The 14,915-nt window shown below is 30.4% G+C and overlaps 1 protein-coding gene across 1 annotated transcript; it reads left to right on the top strand.

The window, feature by feature from the left end:
- Positions 1-3,289: 3,289 nt before the first annotated feature.
- Positions 3,290-7,079, top strand: LOC139504704 (E3 ubiquitin-protein ligase HACE1-like). Its single transcript, XM_071294709.1, has 4 exons — positions 3,290-3,380; positions 4,175-4,245; positions 4,779-4,892; positions 5,368-7,079. The coding sequence occupies exons 1-4, from the start codon at positions 3,291-3,293 to the stop codon at positions 5,468-5,470; spliced, it is 378 nt and encodes a 125-aa protein (XP_071150810.1). The 5' UTR covers position 3,290; the 3' UTR covers positions 5,471-7,079.
- Positions 7,080-14,915: the final 7,836 nt, after the last annotated feature.

Raw genomic sequence — 14,915 nt, 5'->3', positions numbered from 1 at the left:
ATTTACTGTATTTATGTTCTATTTTAGGAGTTAATGTTGTCAGGTATTCCAGAGATAGACATCAGTGACTGGGAGAAACATACAGAATACAATGGCTATGATAGACAGTGATGATTTACTGTATTTATGTACTATTTTAGGAGTTAATGTTGTCGGGTATCCCAGAGATAGATATCAGTGACTTGGAGAATCATACAGAATACAATGGCTATGATAGACAGTGATGATTTACTGTATTTATGTTCTATTTTAGGAGGTAATGTTGTCGGGTATTCCAGAGATAGATATCAGTGACTGGGAGAAACATACAGAATACAATGGCTATGATAGACAGTGATGATTTACTGTATTTATGTTCTATTTTAGGAGTTAATGTTGTCAGGTATTCCAGAGATAGATATCAGTGACTGGGAGAATCATACAGAATACAATGGCTATGATAGACAGTGATGATTTACTGTATTTATGTTCTATTTTAGGAGTTAATGTTGTCAGGTATTCCAGAGATAGATATAAGTGACTGGGAGAAACATACAGAATACAATGGCTATGATAGACAGTGATGATTTACTGTATTTATGTTCTATTTTAGGAGTTAATGTTGTCAGGTATTCCAGAGATAGATATAAGTGACTGGGAGAAACATACAGAATACAATGGCTATGATAGACAATGATGATTTACTGTATTTATGTTCTATTTTAGGAGTTAATGTTGTCAGGTATTCCAGAGATAGATATAAGTGACTGGGAGAAACATACAGAATACAATGGCTATGATAGACAATGATGATTGACTGTATTTATGTTCTATTTTAGGAGTTAATGTTGTCAGGTATCCCAGAGATAGATATCAGTGACTGGGAGAATCATACAGAATACAATGGCTATGATAGACAATGATGATTTACTGTATTTATGTTCTATTTTAGGAGTTAATGTTGTCGGGTATTCCAGAGATAGATATAAGTGACTGGGAGAAACATACAGGATACAAGGGCTATGATAGACAGTGATGATTTACTGTATTTATGTTCTATTTTAGGAGTTAATGTTGTCAGGTATCCCAGAGATAGATATCAGTGACTGGGAGAAACATACAGAATACAATGGCTATGATAGACAATGATGATTTACTGTATTTATATTCTATTTTAGGAGTTAATGTTGTCAGGTATCCCAGAGATAGATATAAGTGACTGGGAGAAACATACAGAATACAATGGCTATGATAGACAATGATGATTGACTGTATTTATGTTCTATTTTAGGAGTTAATGTTGTCAGGTATCCCAGAGATAGATATAAGTGACTGGGAGAAACATACAGAATATAATGGTTATGATAGACAATGATGATTTACTGTATTTCTGTTCTATTTTAGCAGTTAATGTTGTCAGGTATTCCAGAGATAGATATAAGTGACTGGGAGAAACATACAGAATACAATGGCTATGATAGACAGTGATGATTGACTGTATTTCTGTTCTATTTTAGCAGTTAATGTTGTCAGGTATTCCAGAGATAGATATAAGTGACTGGGAGAAACATACAGAATACAATGGCTATGATAGACAATGATGATTGACTGTATTTATGTTCTATTTTAGGAGTTAATGTTGTCAGGTATCCCAGAGATAGATATAAGTGACTGGGAGAAACATACAGAATATAATGGTTATGATAGACAATGATGATTTACTGTATTTCTGTTCTATTTTAGCAGTTAATGTTGTCAGGTATTCCAGAGATAGATATAAGTGACTGGGAGAAACATACAGAATACAATGGCTATGATAGACAGTGATGATTTACTGTATTTATGTTCTATTTTAGGAGTTAATGTTGTCAGGTATCCCAGAGATAGATATCAGTGACTGGGAGAAACATACAGAATACAATGGCTATGATAGACAATGATGATTAACTGTATTTATGTTCTATTTTAGCAGTTAATGTTGTCAGGTATTCCAGAGATAGATATAAGTGACTGGGAGAAACATACAGAATACAATGGCTATGATAGACAGTGATGATTGACTGTATTTATGTTCTATTTTAGGAGTTAATGTTGTCAGGTATTCCAGAGATAGATATCGGTGACTGGGAGAAACATACAGAATACAATGGCTATGATAGACAGTGATGATTTACTGTATTTATGTTCTATTTTAGGAGTTAATGTTGTCGGGTATTCCAGAGATAGATATAAGTGACTGGGAGAAACATACAGGATACAAGGGCTATGATAGACAATGATGATTTACTGTATTTATGTTCTATTTTAGGAGTTAATGTTGTCGGGTATTCCAGAAATAAATATCAGTGACTGGGAGAATCATACAGAATACAATGACTATGATAGACAGTGATGATTGACTGTATTTATGTTCTATTTTAGGAGTTAATGTTGTCGGGTATTCCAGAAATAGATATCAGTGACTGGGAGAATCATACAGAATACAATGACTATGATTATTAACTGTATTAATGTTCTATTTTAGGAGTTAATGTTGTCGGGTATTCCAGAAATAGATATCGGTGACTGGGAGAATCATACAGAATATAATGGCTATGATAGACAATGATTATTAACTGTATTAATGTTTTATTTTAGGAGTTAATGTTGTCAGGTATTCCAGAGATAGATATCAGTGACTGGGAGAAACATACAGAATACAATGGCTATGATAGACAGTGATGATTAACTGTATTAATGTTCTATTTTAGGAGTTAATGTTGTCAGGTATCCCAGAGATAGATATCAGTGACTGGGAGAAACATACAGAATACAATGTCTATGATGATTTACTGTATTTATGTTCTATTTTAGGAGTTAATGTTGTCGGGTATCCCAGAGATAGATATAAGTGACTGGGAGAAACATACAGAATATAATGGTTATGATAGACAATGATGATTGACTGTATTTATGTTCTATTTTAGGAGTTAATGTTGTCAGGTATCCCAGAGATAGATATCAGTGACTGGGAGAAACATACAGAATACAATGGCTATGATAGACAATGATGATTTACTGTATTTATGTTCTATTTTAGGAGTTAATGTTGTCAGGTATCCCAGAAATAGATATCAGTGACTGGGAGAATCATACAGAATACAATGGCTATGATAGACAATGATGATTTACTGTATTTATGTTCTATTTTAGGAGTTAATGTTGTCAGGTATCCCAGAAATAGATATCGGTGACTGGGAGAAACATACAGAATACAATGGCTATGATAGACAATGATTATTAACTGTATTAATGTTCTATTTTAGGAGTTAATGTTGTCGGGTATTCCAGAAATAGATATCGGTGACTGGGAGAATCATACAGAATACAATGGCTATGATAGACAGTCATCTGTTATCCAGGTTAGTGTGAAATAATATCACTACAAACTATTAAAGTCTGAAATGACCTATATCTGTACTCGACTGTACTGATTTTTACTCGACCAGTCTGAATTGGTCTGACTTTTACTTGACATTACTCAACCCCAGTCTGAACCATACTTGACTGTACTGAATCGTACTTGACCCTTATCTTTGCCGTTAAAAATAGTCTGAAATATTACTCGATCAGTCTGAAACAGTCTTAACCCATTCTTGACATGTACTCGACCTATTTTTCCAGTCTAAACCATACTTAACCAAAGTTCTGAACAATACTCGACCAGTCTGAACCATACTAGACTAAAAACCCTCTACTTTTTTAACTGTTTAAATTAATTAATTAATTAAACAGGTGCTCTTTGGAAAGTTAGCTTAAAAAATTTGAGTATTGCTCCCATATCAATATAAAAAAATATGGTAGTAAGATAAAATGTTTAAAATGTTAAATAAAATATTAAACAACTTAGCACCATTCATTCAAATACAGTTTTCAACACCACTTATTATATATGGTTCTAAAGTTTGCCAAGGAAACTCAGTCGATAAACATTTTATACTTACAACCTTGCCAATGTCTTTTTATGGTTATGTGGTCAAATAAATGGAACAATCTCCTTATACTGATATTAAAAAAGACAATATCAAGGTTAACAAACAAGACATTGTTGTGATGTTAATGATTTTAAATGATATTGTTTTGTATACACCTTTTAGATATAAATAAAAAAAACTGTATAAATACTAATTTTTTGATAAATATTTCATACTTTTAGTGGTTTTGGGAAATTGTTGAAGATTTCAGTCAAGAGAACAGAGTTTTGCTGCTTCAGTTCACCACTGGCAGGTAATGTAGACATAGAACTGCTTACATCTCATTAGAACTTTGGTGGATAATTGTACATCTTACTGATAATCATACCACATCTCCTTATTTTTATAAAGAAATGATAAAATTATTGTTTTTTTTTTAATACACAATCCTGAACAAAATAATTATTTGGTCACAGTTCAATATTTTTTTGATATTAAAATTAGTGAATTAAACATTCTATAACACATAAGTGGTTATCATGATTATGAATACCAATAGTATCTACATGATTAATAGTTATTGACAAATGAAATTAATATCAATATATTAACCCAAAACTCATACAGAAATTTTGAATTTCACTTATAAATCTACAATATTTCCTATATCCAGTTTAGGTTTAAGTGTAGGTTCCTTTTTAAGACAGTCGATGAAGAGGACAAGGGAATCTCAACGAAATGATTGTTAAAACAAATGTAGATACATATGTATGTGTTATGTAATTTGTATTTTGTTTATCACAAGCAATTCTTTGCATGCTTATTGATTTTTATTTTCAAATACAGTTCTCGAGTACCGTTTGGAGGTTTTGCTAAGTTTGTTGGTGGAGGTGGTCCACAGCATTTTACCATAGCTATAGTTCCTTATAAAGAACACACTTTACCTACAGCTAGTACTTGGTAAGAATATTCACTCCTCTTTTGTGTAGACTTCTTCTTATTTATTTGTACAGGCCTAGGGTATCTTGAGATCAATAATCTGTTTACTTATGGAGAAGGAATATTAAGGATATTTTAGATTTATTGAAAAAAAAAAATTGTGGTACCATTATAACATGTGATAATCTGCGTAGAAAAATCAGCTTAGAGTAAATGAACATGTTGACTGACTGAATGTTTTTTTATGTGAAGTGATAGCCACCAACCATAAACACAATCTACATATATAAGAACATGCGTTTTGTTGGCATTGCATTCATGCATTATAGCATCACATGCAACTAAAATAGCACAATAACTTGATGTAAAAGAATTTAGTAATGTTGCATGGTGTCCTTCCGATAAATTCCTTTCACATACATTTATCTGATACATTTGAACTTTTATGATATAAGAACTACATTGCATAAGAATATTTTTTTTATTGTTTTTATAGTATCAACATGCTGAAGATGCCAGAATATAAATCAAAGACAGAGTTACATAATAGACTGATGGTGGCTTTACAGTGTGGTAACCAAGGTTATGCTTTTGCATGAACAGGAAGTACAATGAATTCTGGGATTGGCAATGATGACCAGAAATTTGATTGTTTAAGAGTTAGAACATGTAGAATGAATTATAGAATATGATGATTAATCAAGGAGAATATAGAAACTCAATGAAATAATCTATCCATTTATCAAAGAGTGGTAAATGTTTTTTTCAGTAACCTTTCCATATCTCTTCTCTACTGTAGAATATATGTTAAAACAGACAGTGTAGGCTTTAACCAGAAACAAACAGGATCATCGGATTTTCTATGGCAAATCTATTGTAACTTCATATATTTTTTTTAATATGAGAACAGAAACTCTATTCAAAATTTAAAGTTAATATCTCTTTCCTCTGAAAGTCATGTAACTGCAATTTAAAATATATTTGAGAGATATAAAATCCTACCCTCATTGCTACAAGCCATGCATTTTACTGTATCATACTTAATCTACAATAAGAATTTTCAAATTTTTTAAAACTTAAAAAAATAATTGTTAGTTTGTGATTAGTAGCCATACATTTTGACCAAATGTTGTTTAACCATTTTACACATTTTTGCACAGAGTTCATTTAAAACTATTCAAGATGAGACCCATTGTGACACCAAACAAAAAAGCATGCCTCACATTGACCAGAGAACTCTGATGTTTCTGAATAGCCTATAGTTATTGAAAGTTTTGTTTTGAAAACCTCTGGCATTTTGAATTCTGAAACTACTTGGAATTTGACTTTTTTTCATATACAGAAAGGTTTTAATTGCTTGAGTTAGAAGGTCTGATGAACAAACGTTTTACCATATTTTCTGTTTGAAATTGAGAAACAATCTTATGTTAAAGAAAATATTGAGCCATCAACCTTTTCAACAAGATATATTGAAAACTTAAACCTGCCACAATACAGGTTCAATAGAATACATTTTCTTTACAACATGAACATTTAGATTTTCTGCCAAATTACGATTCTGACCCTACTAACAATAGAAATATGTTAGTGGGAAATAAGTACATTCTCAGGATAATTTGTTTGTTTTAGGTGGTTTACCAAAAATCATTTGAAACATTAAATTGCTGACACAACCTAGTACACATGTTCATAGTATGGTCAACTGGAAATATTATATGACAAATTACAATTTTGATACTGATTTTACAGTACACTGAACTTAAATATAGAATAGTGCTAGCCATGTATTACTTTATCCTATTTTTATGTTACAGAAGTTAACAAAATGTTCATCTTTTATTAACAAATGAATGTATATATTTAACAATTACTATAATACAGTATAGCAAAGGAAAATGATGAGTATTGACATGTTGAAAGAAGATGTTATTTCTATTTTTAGAAATCCACAGAATAACAAATGTCCAAATATAATTATTTACCAAAAAGATAATAAAATATTATGTAATTATTAGTAGTCCATTTGTTATTGAACTAATATTTTATTGTTATGTTTTAATTTTTGAATTAATATTTATTCAAACTGTACATTTTGATATTTAGTTGATTTTCCATTTTATTAGTATTTTTTATGCAATAAATTGCTGTGATATTTTTGTAACCATAAATAAAATGTTTTCCAATCTTTATTTTTCTGTATTGCTGTTTGTCTTCTATCGTTGTCTTTTTTAGCCATGGTGTTGTCAGTATATTTTCAACTTGTCAGTTTGAATGTCCTTTTAGTATATATCTTTTCTCTGTTGATGATGTCCAAAGATTTTGATAAAAGTTGTTTGAGTAGGCAGTCAATATTTAAGATTTAGTGATGGTTGAAATGTTGCAGAATGTGATAAATAGGGATTATATTGGTAAACTGCAGTGGTAGCAGTGGATATAGTGTTAACTTTTTGTAATTTTATTTTTAGGTACGTATCCCAGATATTTTTCACAATAGATAAAAAGTGTTTTTCCCACTGGCAGGTTTCGTCTGACCTTGAACTAATTTTCTTGGTTTATTTGGTTAATATTATTTCTTTTTATTTGTTCTATTTGTCAGATACTATAAGCAATATGGTCACTAATTTGTAATCTGATTAAAAGAAAAACATTGATTATTTATTTGGGGATGTATGGTGAGCTGGCGCCTGCCAAAAATATCAAAAACATGAAAGGGCTTTGACTAAACCTTTACAAATTCTTTTTGCATGGAATGATTGTAAGGTGTATATGTCTGTTTGGCAGGTTTCATCTAACATTGAACCAAGCTGGGCTTCATGGGCAACATTCCAGGAATATGACAGTTGTTATCAATTCGTTTGATATGTTAGAGCTTTTGATTTTGCCATTTGATAAGGGACTTTCTGTTTAGAATTTTTCTCAGAGTTCAGTACTTTTTGGATTCTACTTTATGGCTGATTAGAAGTAGCAACTTTATACACAATCAAAACAAATGATTATAATAAAAATAATGAAATAGTAGTTCAACTGTACATGTAATTTGTTTCTTTTATGCCAACTAAAATCAACAAGTAGATTTGCACTCACATTGGTGGAAGAATTCCAAATGCTTATCTTTATTTTCTCTACTAATTTTTCTGATATTATTATAGGATTAAACGCCAAAGGACTTTTATGATATGTTTGTGAGTGACTTTGTTCAGTTTATACACCAATAAATTCCTTTAAAAAAGGCGTTTAATCCTTATAATTCTTTCAAATCAGAGATGGGGAATATATTTTTCCACACTCGTTACCTCTATCACACGTAAATTGTATATTTATGTCAATGAATAGGCCTGGCGCAAAAATATGTACTAAAATAAAATTTGTAATGTGAAAAAAAGTAAACTGCAAAAACTCTTATTATCATTCAAACGAATGTTTTTGTGTATTATTTTATTGAACGATTAACTTGCAGTGAAAATACATTTTGGTTACGTTGATGTTATTATCGCCGCCATCTTGTTTACATTGGTTACAAAAAGAAGTTCGGTCAACGTCATCTATTGAAAAATAACCAACGTCAAGATCAACTATCGGAAGTCCTCTCAACCAATCATATGAACGTATTCCCTAATATGTAAATCATATAAGAATTATTGGTCTTCAAGCTGTGTGGAAAAATTTAAGTAGAAACTAGATATTGGAAGATGTGGTATGAGTGCAAATAAGACAACTCTCCACCCAAATAACAATTCATAAAAGTAAACCATTATAGATCAATGTACAGCCTTCAACACGAAGCCTTGGCTCACACAGAGCAACAAGCTGAAATCTGTATCATTTTAAATACACACGAAACATCATTTATTTGAGATATAATATTTTATTTTGGATTTGTATGACTTTTTTGATTTTTTTACAACCTATTACGAATGGGAAGGTGAACAGGGGTACGTTTTTTGTACCAGATATCATTTGAGAGCACCTCTCAAACCTGTTTTCTATGCATCTTACACTAGCTTGGGACATACAGTATTTTTATTTTCACAGTCCACTGAATATAGAATGATAATGTCGATGGGGCATCAGTATACAAGTGAAACATTCTTGTTTTCCAATTGATAAACACACATGGTCGAGTCTCATGCAGATACTATAAACCTTAGGTAATTTGTATTTGGTAATAGTTGTATGGTGAACATTTCTGACTGACAAGTTTTATCTGACCTTGACCTCAATAACACAGGTACAATTCTTACCAGAATTTTATAAAACTTGTATTAATTTATAGGTTTATATCAGCAATATCTTGCACAAGTTTCATAATAGTTGACTATCAACTTTTTTTAAAAGAGTTATGCCCCTTAGATATATAAATTGCAACACGGGGACATTGGAATTCTGCTTTTTTTTAATTTAACCAAAACTAGCAGATAGAGTTCGATTTTAGACTGTGTAGCTTACCGATATAGAGTTATGCCCCTTTTAAACTTTTTAAAATTGCAAAACTTGAGCAGGGGCATTTGTGTCCTCAAACACATTCTTTTTTTTATTTTCTATTGTAACACTGACACCTTGTGAAAACAACTTAACTTGGTCTGTTTTACAAAAAGTTTTGTAATTTGTAGGATTGTTTGCCATCATGGTATGTAAACAAACATGAGCTAATTATCTTTTGTTGGGACAATAAAACCTTATGAACAAAACTCCTCTAAGACCATTTAACAGAAAACTCGCATATTTGGTAGGAGTGTTTGCAGCCATGTGTTTTTGGCCATATTGTACTGCCATGGGGATTGTCTATTTTTATGGATGTTATTGGACTTTGACTTTTTTGGATTACTGTAACAATAACACCTTGTAAAGGCAACTCCTCTATTATGTGACATAAACTCTCATACTTGGTACCAATTTAAAAGTTCACATACAAAAGTATTGATACAAATTTTTAATCCACCAAATAATAACCGCCAAAATATTTCTTATGCCTTATTCAATCAAAATTGCCAAATTTTACACCAACAAAAATAACCCAGCTATACGGTATTGTTTGCCATCATATGTATAGTTGACCATATTACACTCATTTTGATCTAAACATTTTGACTTTGACAATTTTTTACTAAACCTTGTGAAAACACTTCCTCTGAGATTATATGATAGCAAGCTCTTGTACTCAGTAGGATTATTTGCTATCATGTGAATCGGTAGTTGAAATATTGTATCTTCATTTTGAACTGACAACTTCTACAGGAGTTAGGGACTGAATATTTTTTGGAGTAATAGTATAGTCACATTGTGAACACAACTCCTGAGAGACCATTTGACAGTAAGCTCTCAAACTTGGAAGGATTGGTACATTCTGTTCTGTGTAGTTTATCATTACATGATACTGTCACTTTGATGTGATACACATAATTTACTTTCTCATTGATACAGCATGGGAGACATTCATGGAGAGCAATCTCATTATAATTCCTGTTATCTCTTTTATTGCTACACTAAGATAATGACAAGATATAAACAAATTTATTAATGAATATAAGTGTAATATACAATTTTCTAGGTCTTATGAAAACTACATTAGATAATTTTTGCATGTACAATGTATATATAGTTGTTGTTTTATTTAAAAGGAGCCCATGTCATTTAAGGTGGTATGGGTGTCTTCCTCCATCTTGGATTGTAAAAAACAGAGAATCAAAGGTCCAGATTTTCCATCAAGTTAGCAAAATTTGATGCAGGAATGCAGATGTTTAATGTACATTTTCATTTAAAAGTACCAATTTATAAGAATATAACTTCTAAATATTGATATTGTTGCAAATGTTAATTATTTTTGGTTGTTTTTATCTTTTTTAGAAATTGGCATTTTTAGGGGAGGTAACTCTAAAAAAGTGCATTTTCTGAAGGATTCTGTATGGAATTTTCCTATTTTGTATTTTAGCCGGAAAAAACGTACGGTGACCCTATCTTTTCTTTTGATATTCTCAAAGCAGTGTCTGAAAGCTATCTTTTCCTGAAGTATTTAACAATTCTATCATTTTGTTTAGTTTCTAATCACAAAATGGTGTTTTTTCCTGTATAATCCATACAAAATGTGGCATTTTGTCCCGTCCTGTAGCTTGAGAAAATGCGCGGTGACCTATCATTTTTATTATATTTTTCAACATGTATCAATAGATACAACATTTTGGCAAAGTATGAACAAATTCTATCATTTTTATTTTAGACTCCCATACCACCTTAAGGAGGCTCAAGGGTACAAAAATTTCAGATTTTTAATTCTTTTTTCATTACAAATTTTATTTATTACTTTATTAGTTGCTACTTTATCATATGGTACAAAAATCATTCAAAAAGCCGCAGATGAATTTTAAAATGAAGATATCATTGAAAAAGCTCCAAATTATCTCCCTTTGGTGCAAAAATGCCACTTTTTGGCATTAAAATTGAAATATCTTTTTTAATTCATCAGTGACCTACAGTTTTTATTATTTTTTTCAAATAAGCTGTACTCAAACTTAATTATTGAAAAATTTGAGCGATTTCTGTAATTTAATTCTTTTTTTATTTCGATATTACCTTTATTCCTCCTATTAGTTCAACAGAAAAAAGTACCTTTACAAAAATGTATTCTTCTTTCGAAGAAAAATATAGCGAAATCCTATACTTAAAGAAAATGATTAAACAAATTGTTTCTGTGATTTAAAAAATTGTGTTGGATTTAGTAATTTTTTTATTCAATTTCTTGATAAGCAGGTTTATTAATTACACATGTAAGAGTAAAGTTCCTGTCTAATTTGATCAGCTAAGCAGAACTGTTGTCTTGCTAAGCTGGTCTCACCTATCATCTGATAAGCTATGCCAAGAAATGTCATGGTAAATATTCCATCACCATTTTTATGGCATTTTAAACTTGTTTGTTCTAGTTGATGTAAAGCATATGTACAAGATGTAAGATCATGTAAATGAAAGTAACACAGTAACACAGGAAACGAAGGAAATGTGCAAATTGTATTGAAGAACATTTATAAGGACCTTTTTTTGCTACCTTCATTTGTAGTTCTGATGGAATGATTGGTGACTTATTAGTACAATTTTCTAGGTCTTGTGAAAACTACATTAGATAATTTCTGCATGTACAATGTATATAGTTGTTGTTTTATTTAAAAGGAGCCCATGTCATTTAAGGAGGCTCAAGGGTACAAAAATTTCAGAATATTTTTTTTTTTTTCATTACAAATTTTATTTATTTCTTTATTAGTTGTTACTCTATCAAATGGTACAAAAATCATTCAAAAAGATTTTGGCAGCAGTTGAATTTTTAAATGAAAAAGCTCCAAATTATCTCCCTTTGGTGCAAAAATGACACTTTTTGGCATTAAAATTGAAATATCTTTTTTAACTCATCGGTGACCTATAGTTTTTATTATCTTTTTCTTTAATTTTTTTTTAAGCTGCACTCAAACTTAATTATTGAAAAATTTGAGCGATTTCTGTAATTTAGTTCTTTTTTTATTTCGATATTACATTTATTCCCCCTATTAGTTCAACAGAAAAAAGTACCTTTACAAAAATGTATGCTTCTTTCAAAGAAAAATATAACGAAATCCTATACTTAAAGAAAAAACGGTTTATTCCCGTGAGCCCCCTTAACCAATAAAAAATCAAATTTGTTGGAAAAATATAAGAAAATGCTATAAACAGTTTCTAAAATGTTAACATTTTTATTTCTCAAACAACTTGTTTCTGTGATTTAAAAAAATGTGTTGGATTTAGTAATTTTTTTAAGCAGGATTATTAATTACACATGAAATAGTAAACATTTCTGTCTAATTTGGTCAGCTAAGTAGAACTGTTGTCTTGCTAAGCTGGTCTGAGACATGGGGTAATTGAAATATGTAATTGTAATTGACTGTAATTAATTACAATTTATCATGTAATTGAATGTAATGTGTAATTGAGCATTTTTTCAATTACATGTAATTGAATGTAATTAATTACATAGCCAAAATTGCCTGTAATTGACAATTACTTTTCAATTACAAGTCAATTACATTTGAAATTTTGGATCAAAAGATTAAATCTTGTGTTTTCTCAAAAAATTATTAAAAGCAATAATCTTAACAAATGTTGTAAGCTGACAAAGAAAAGCCTTCACAGTATACTTTCTGTATTAACACAACCATGGTAGATTCTTCATTTTGTATTGAATGATAAAGAAAATGTAGACACATGCCATAATTTTAAAAGAAACCACTAGGAAGTCACTGTCTTGACCTTAAATAAATGTAAAATTTCAATAGGTAAATTAAAACAATTTAATATTTTCAAGATATTAAATAAGGCCTTTTGTAATTTTCAGAGAAAACACAGAGATTTGTACATTCTGCCTGAAAGATTGTTCACCCCACCTTAAAACTGTTATTACAAAGGCATCAAATATTGTCAGTTTTGTTAGGAAATCTATTATTGCTTCAGAAATCCTTGAAGATTATAAAAGATTGCAAGCTGCTAATGCTACAAGATGGAATTCACAACTGCATATGATTTGCTCAGTTTTGAATGTGCCAGAATTAGAATTGGACAAAATAGACTGTAAAACTTAGCTTTCATCCTATGAGAGAAAACTGCTTTCTGAATTATGTACTATACTTGAACCTTTTGACAAAGCTACAGTCCTTGTCCAAGGTGTAAAAACTGTAACTGTTAGCTTGCCAATTCCTGTAACACTTGGATTAAAACACTAGTTAAAACTTATATCAGTTGACTATAATTGTAATTTCCATCAGTGGAAAGAAAAAGAAACCCTTCAGGGATTTCTGTAAGTTCAGAAATGGATGATTACTTGTCAGATAATTGTATTGATATGTCAAAAGACCCTCTTTTGTATTGGCATAGTAACTGTCAACGTTTACCGCGTCTAGCTAAGTTAGCAGTGCAATATTTAGCTATTCCAGCCACATCTGCACCAGTTGAACGCTTATTTAGCACTGCTGGAAAAACATTTAGGCCGGAAAGGTGCAGACTGGCTGATGGAACATTTGAAAAGCTGATGATGGTCAAATGTAATGGGAAAATGCTTAAATAAGTTATATGACACAATACAAAAATGTATATACTAGTTGAACACTGTCTAATTGTTATAACTATAGAGCAATGTATAATACTTATGTACATATCATAGAATAAATGCATTTTTCAATGTTTTATCTTAAATTTCCTTTCAAATGTAATTGAAGTAATTAATTACATTTGCCAAGTAATTGGAATGTAATTAATTACATTGGTAAAAAAAGTCAAATGTAATGTGTAATTTAATTGAAGATTTTGTAATTGTAATTGAATGTAATTAATTACTTTCAAATGTAATTGACCCCATGTCAGTGGTCTCACCTATCATCTGATAAGCTATGCCAAGAAATGTCATGACAGATATTCTAGCACCATTTGTATGGCATTCTAAACTTGTTTGTTCTAGTTGATGTAAAGCATATGTACAAGATGTAAGATCATGTAAATGAAAGTAACACAGGAAATGAAGGAAATGTGCATATTGTTTTGAAGGAAACCCAACATAACGTGTTCTTCAAATATGAAAGTGTAATAATAAGCTTATATCATGTATATATGTTACAGTGAATTTGTATAATCAGGGATTATGTAGAATCCCTGATTTTTCAAGGAATATGTAGAATCACTAAAATCATTAGTAATTATACATAATACCTGAAAATGACAAGTGATTTTACATAATCACTGAACATTTTAATAACTATTCTACATATTCCCTAATATGATTTCAGGGATTATCAATAATTTAAGGATCCTTTGTTTGTTAAAAAATAAACAATTTATACATCATTCTCCAGACAAGAAAAATATCCCACTTAAAACAGAATTCTGTTAGAGTTTGTATGTTTGATACTATGAAGATTTGTCTCATTGGCTCTTATACCAAATCTTCCATATCTAATAGCTTGATCCTTGCATAAAACAACCAAAATATAACATCAATAAGATTCATTCTGCCAACGAATAAGGGCACCAGTATGTATG

This window comes from Mytilus edulis, unplaced genomic scaffold (assembly GCF_963676685.1).
Source record: "Mytilus edulis unplaced genomic scaffold, xbMytEdul2.2 SCAFFOLD_718, whole genome shotgun sequence".
Lineage (NCBI taxonomy): Eukaryota > Metazoa > Mollusca > Bivalvia > Mytilida > Mytilidae > Mytilus > Mytilus edulis.
This window is presented reverse-complemented; position numbering and strand designations above follow the sequence as displayed.

Excerpts from the sequence above, each read along its gene's own strand:
- LOC139504704 (XM_071294709.1), top strand. The coding sequence starts at position 3,291 with ATGTTGTCGGGTATTCCAGAAATAGATATCGGTGACTGGGAGAATCAT. Across the intron at positions 3,381-4,174 it reads GACAGTCATCTGTTATCCAG|TGGTTTTGGGAAATTGTTGA; the intron begins GTTAGTGTGAAA and ends TCATACTTTTAG. Across the intron at positions 4,893-5,367 it reads TTACCTACAGCTAGTACTTG|TATCAACATGCTGAAGATGC; the intron begins GTAAGAATATTC and ends TTGTTTTTATAG.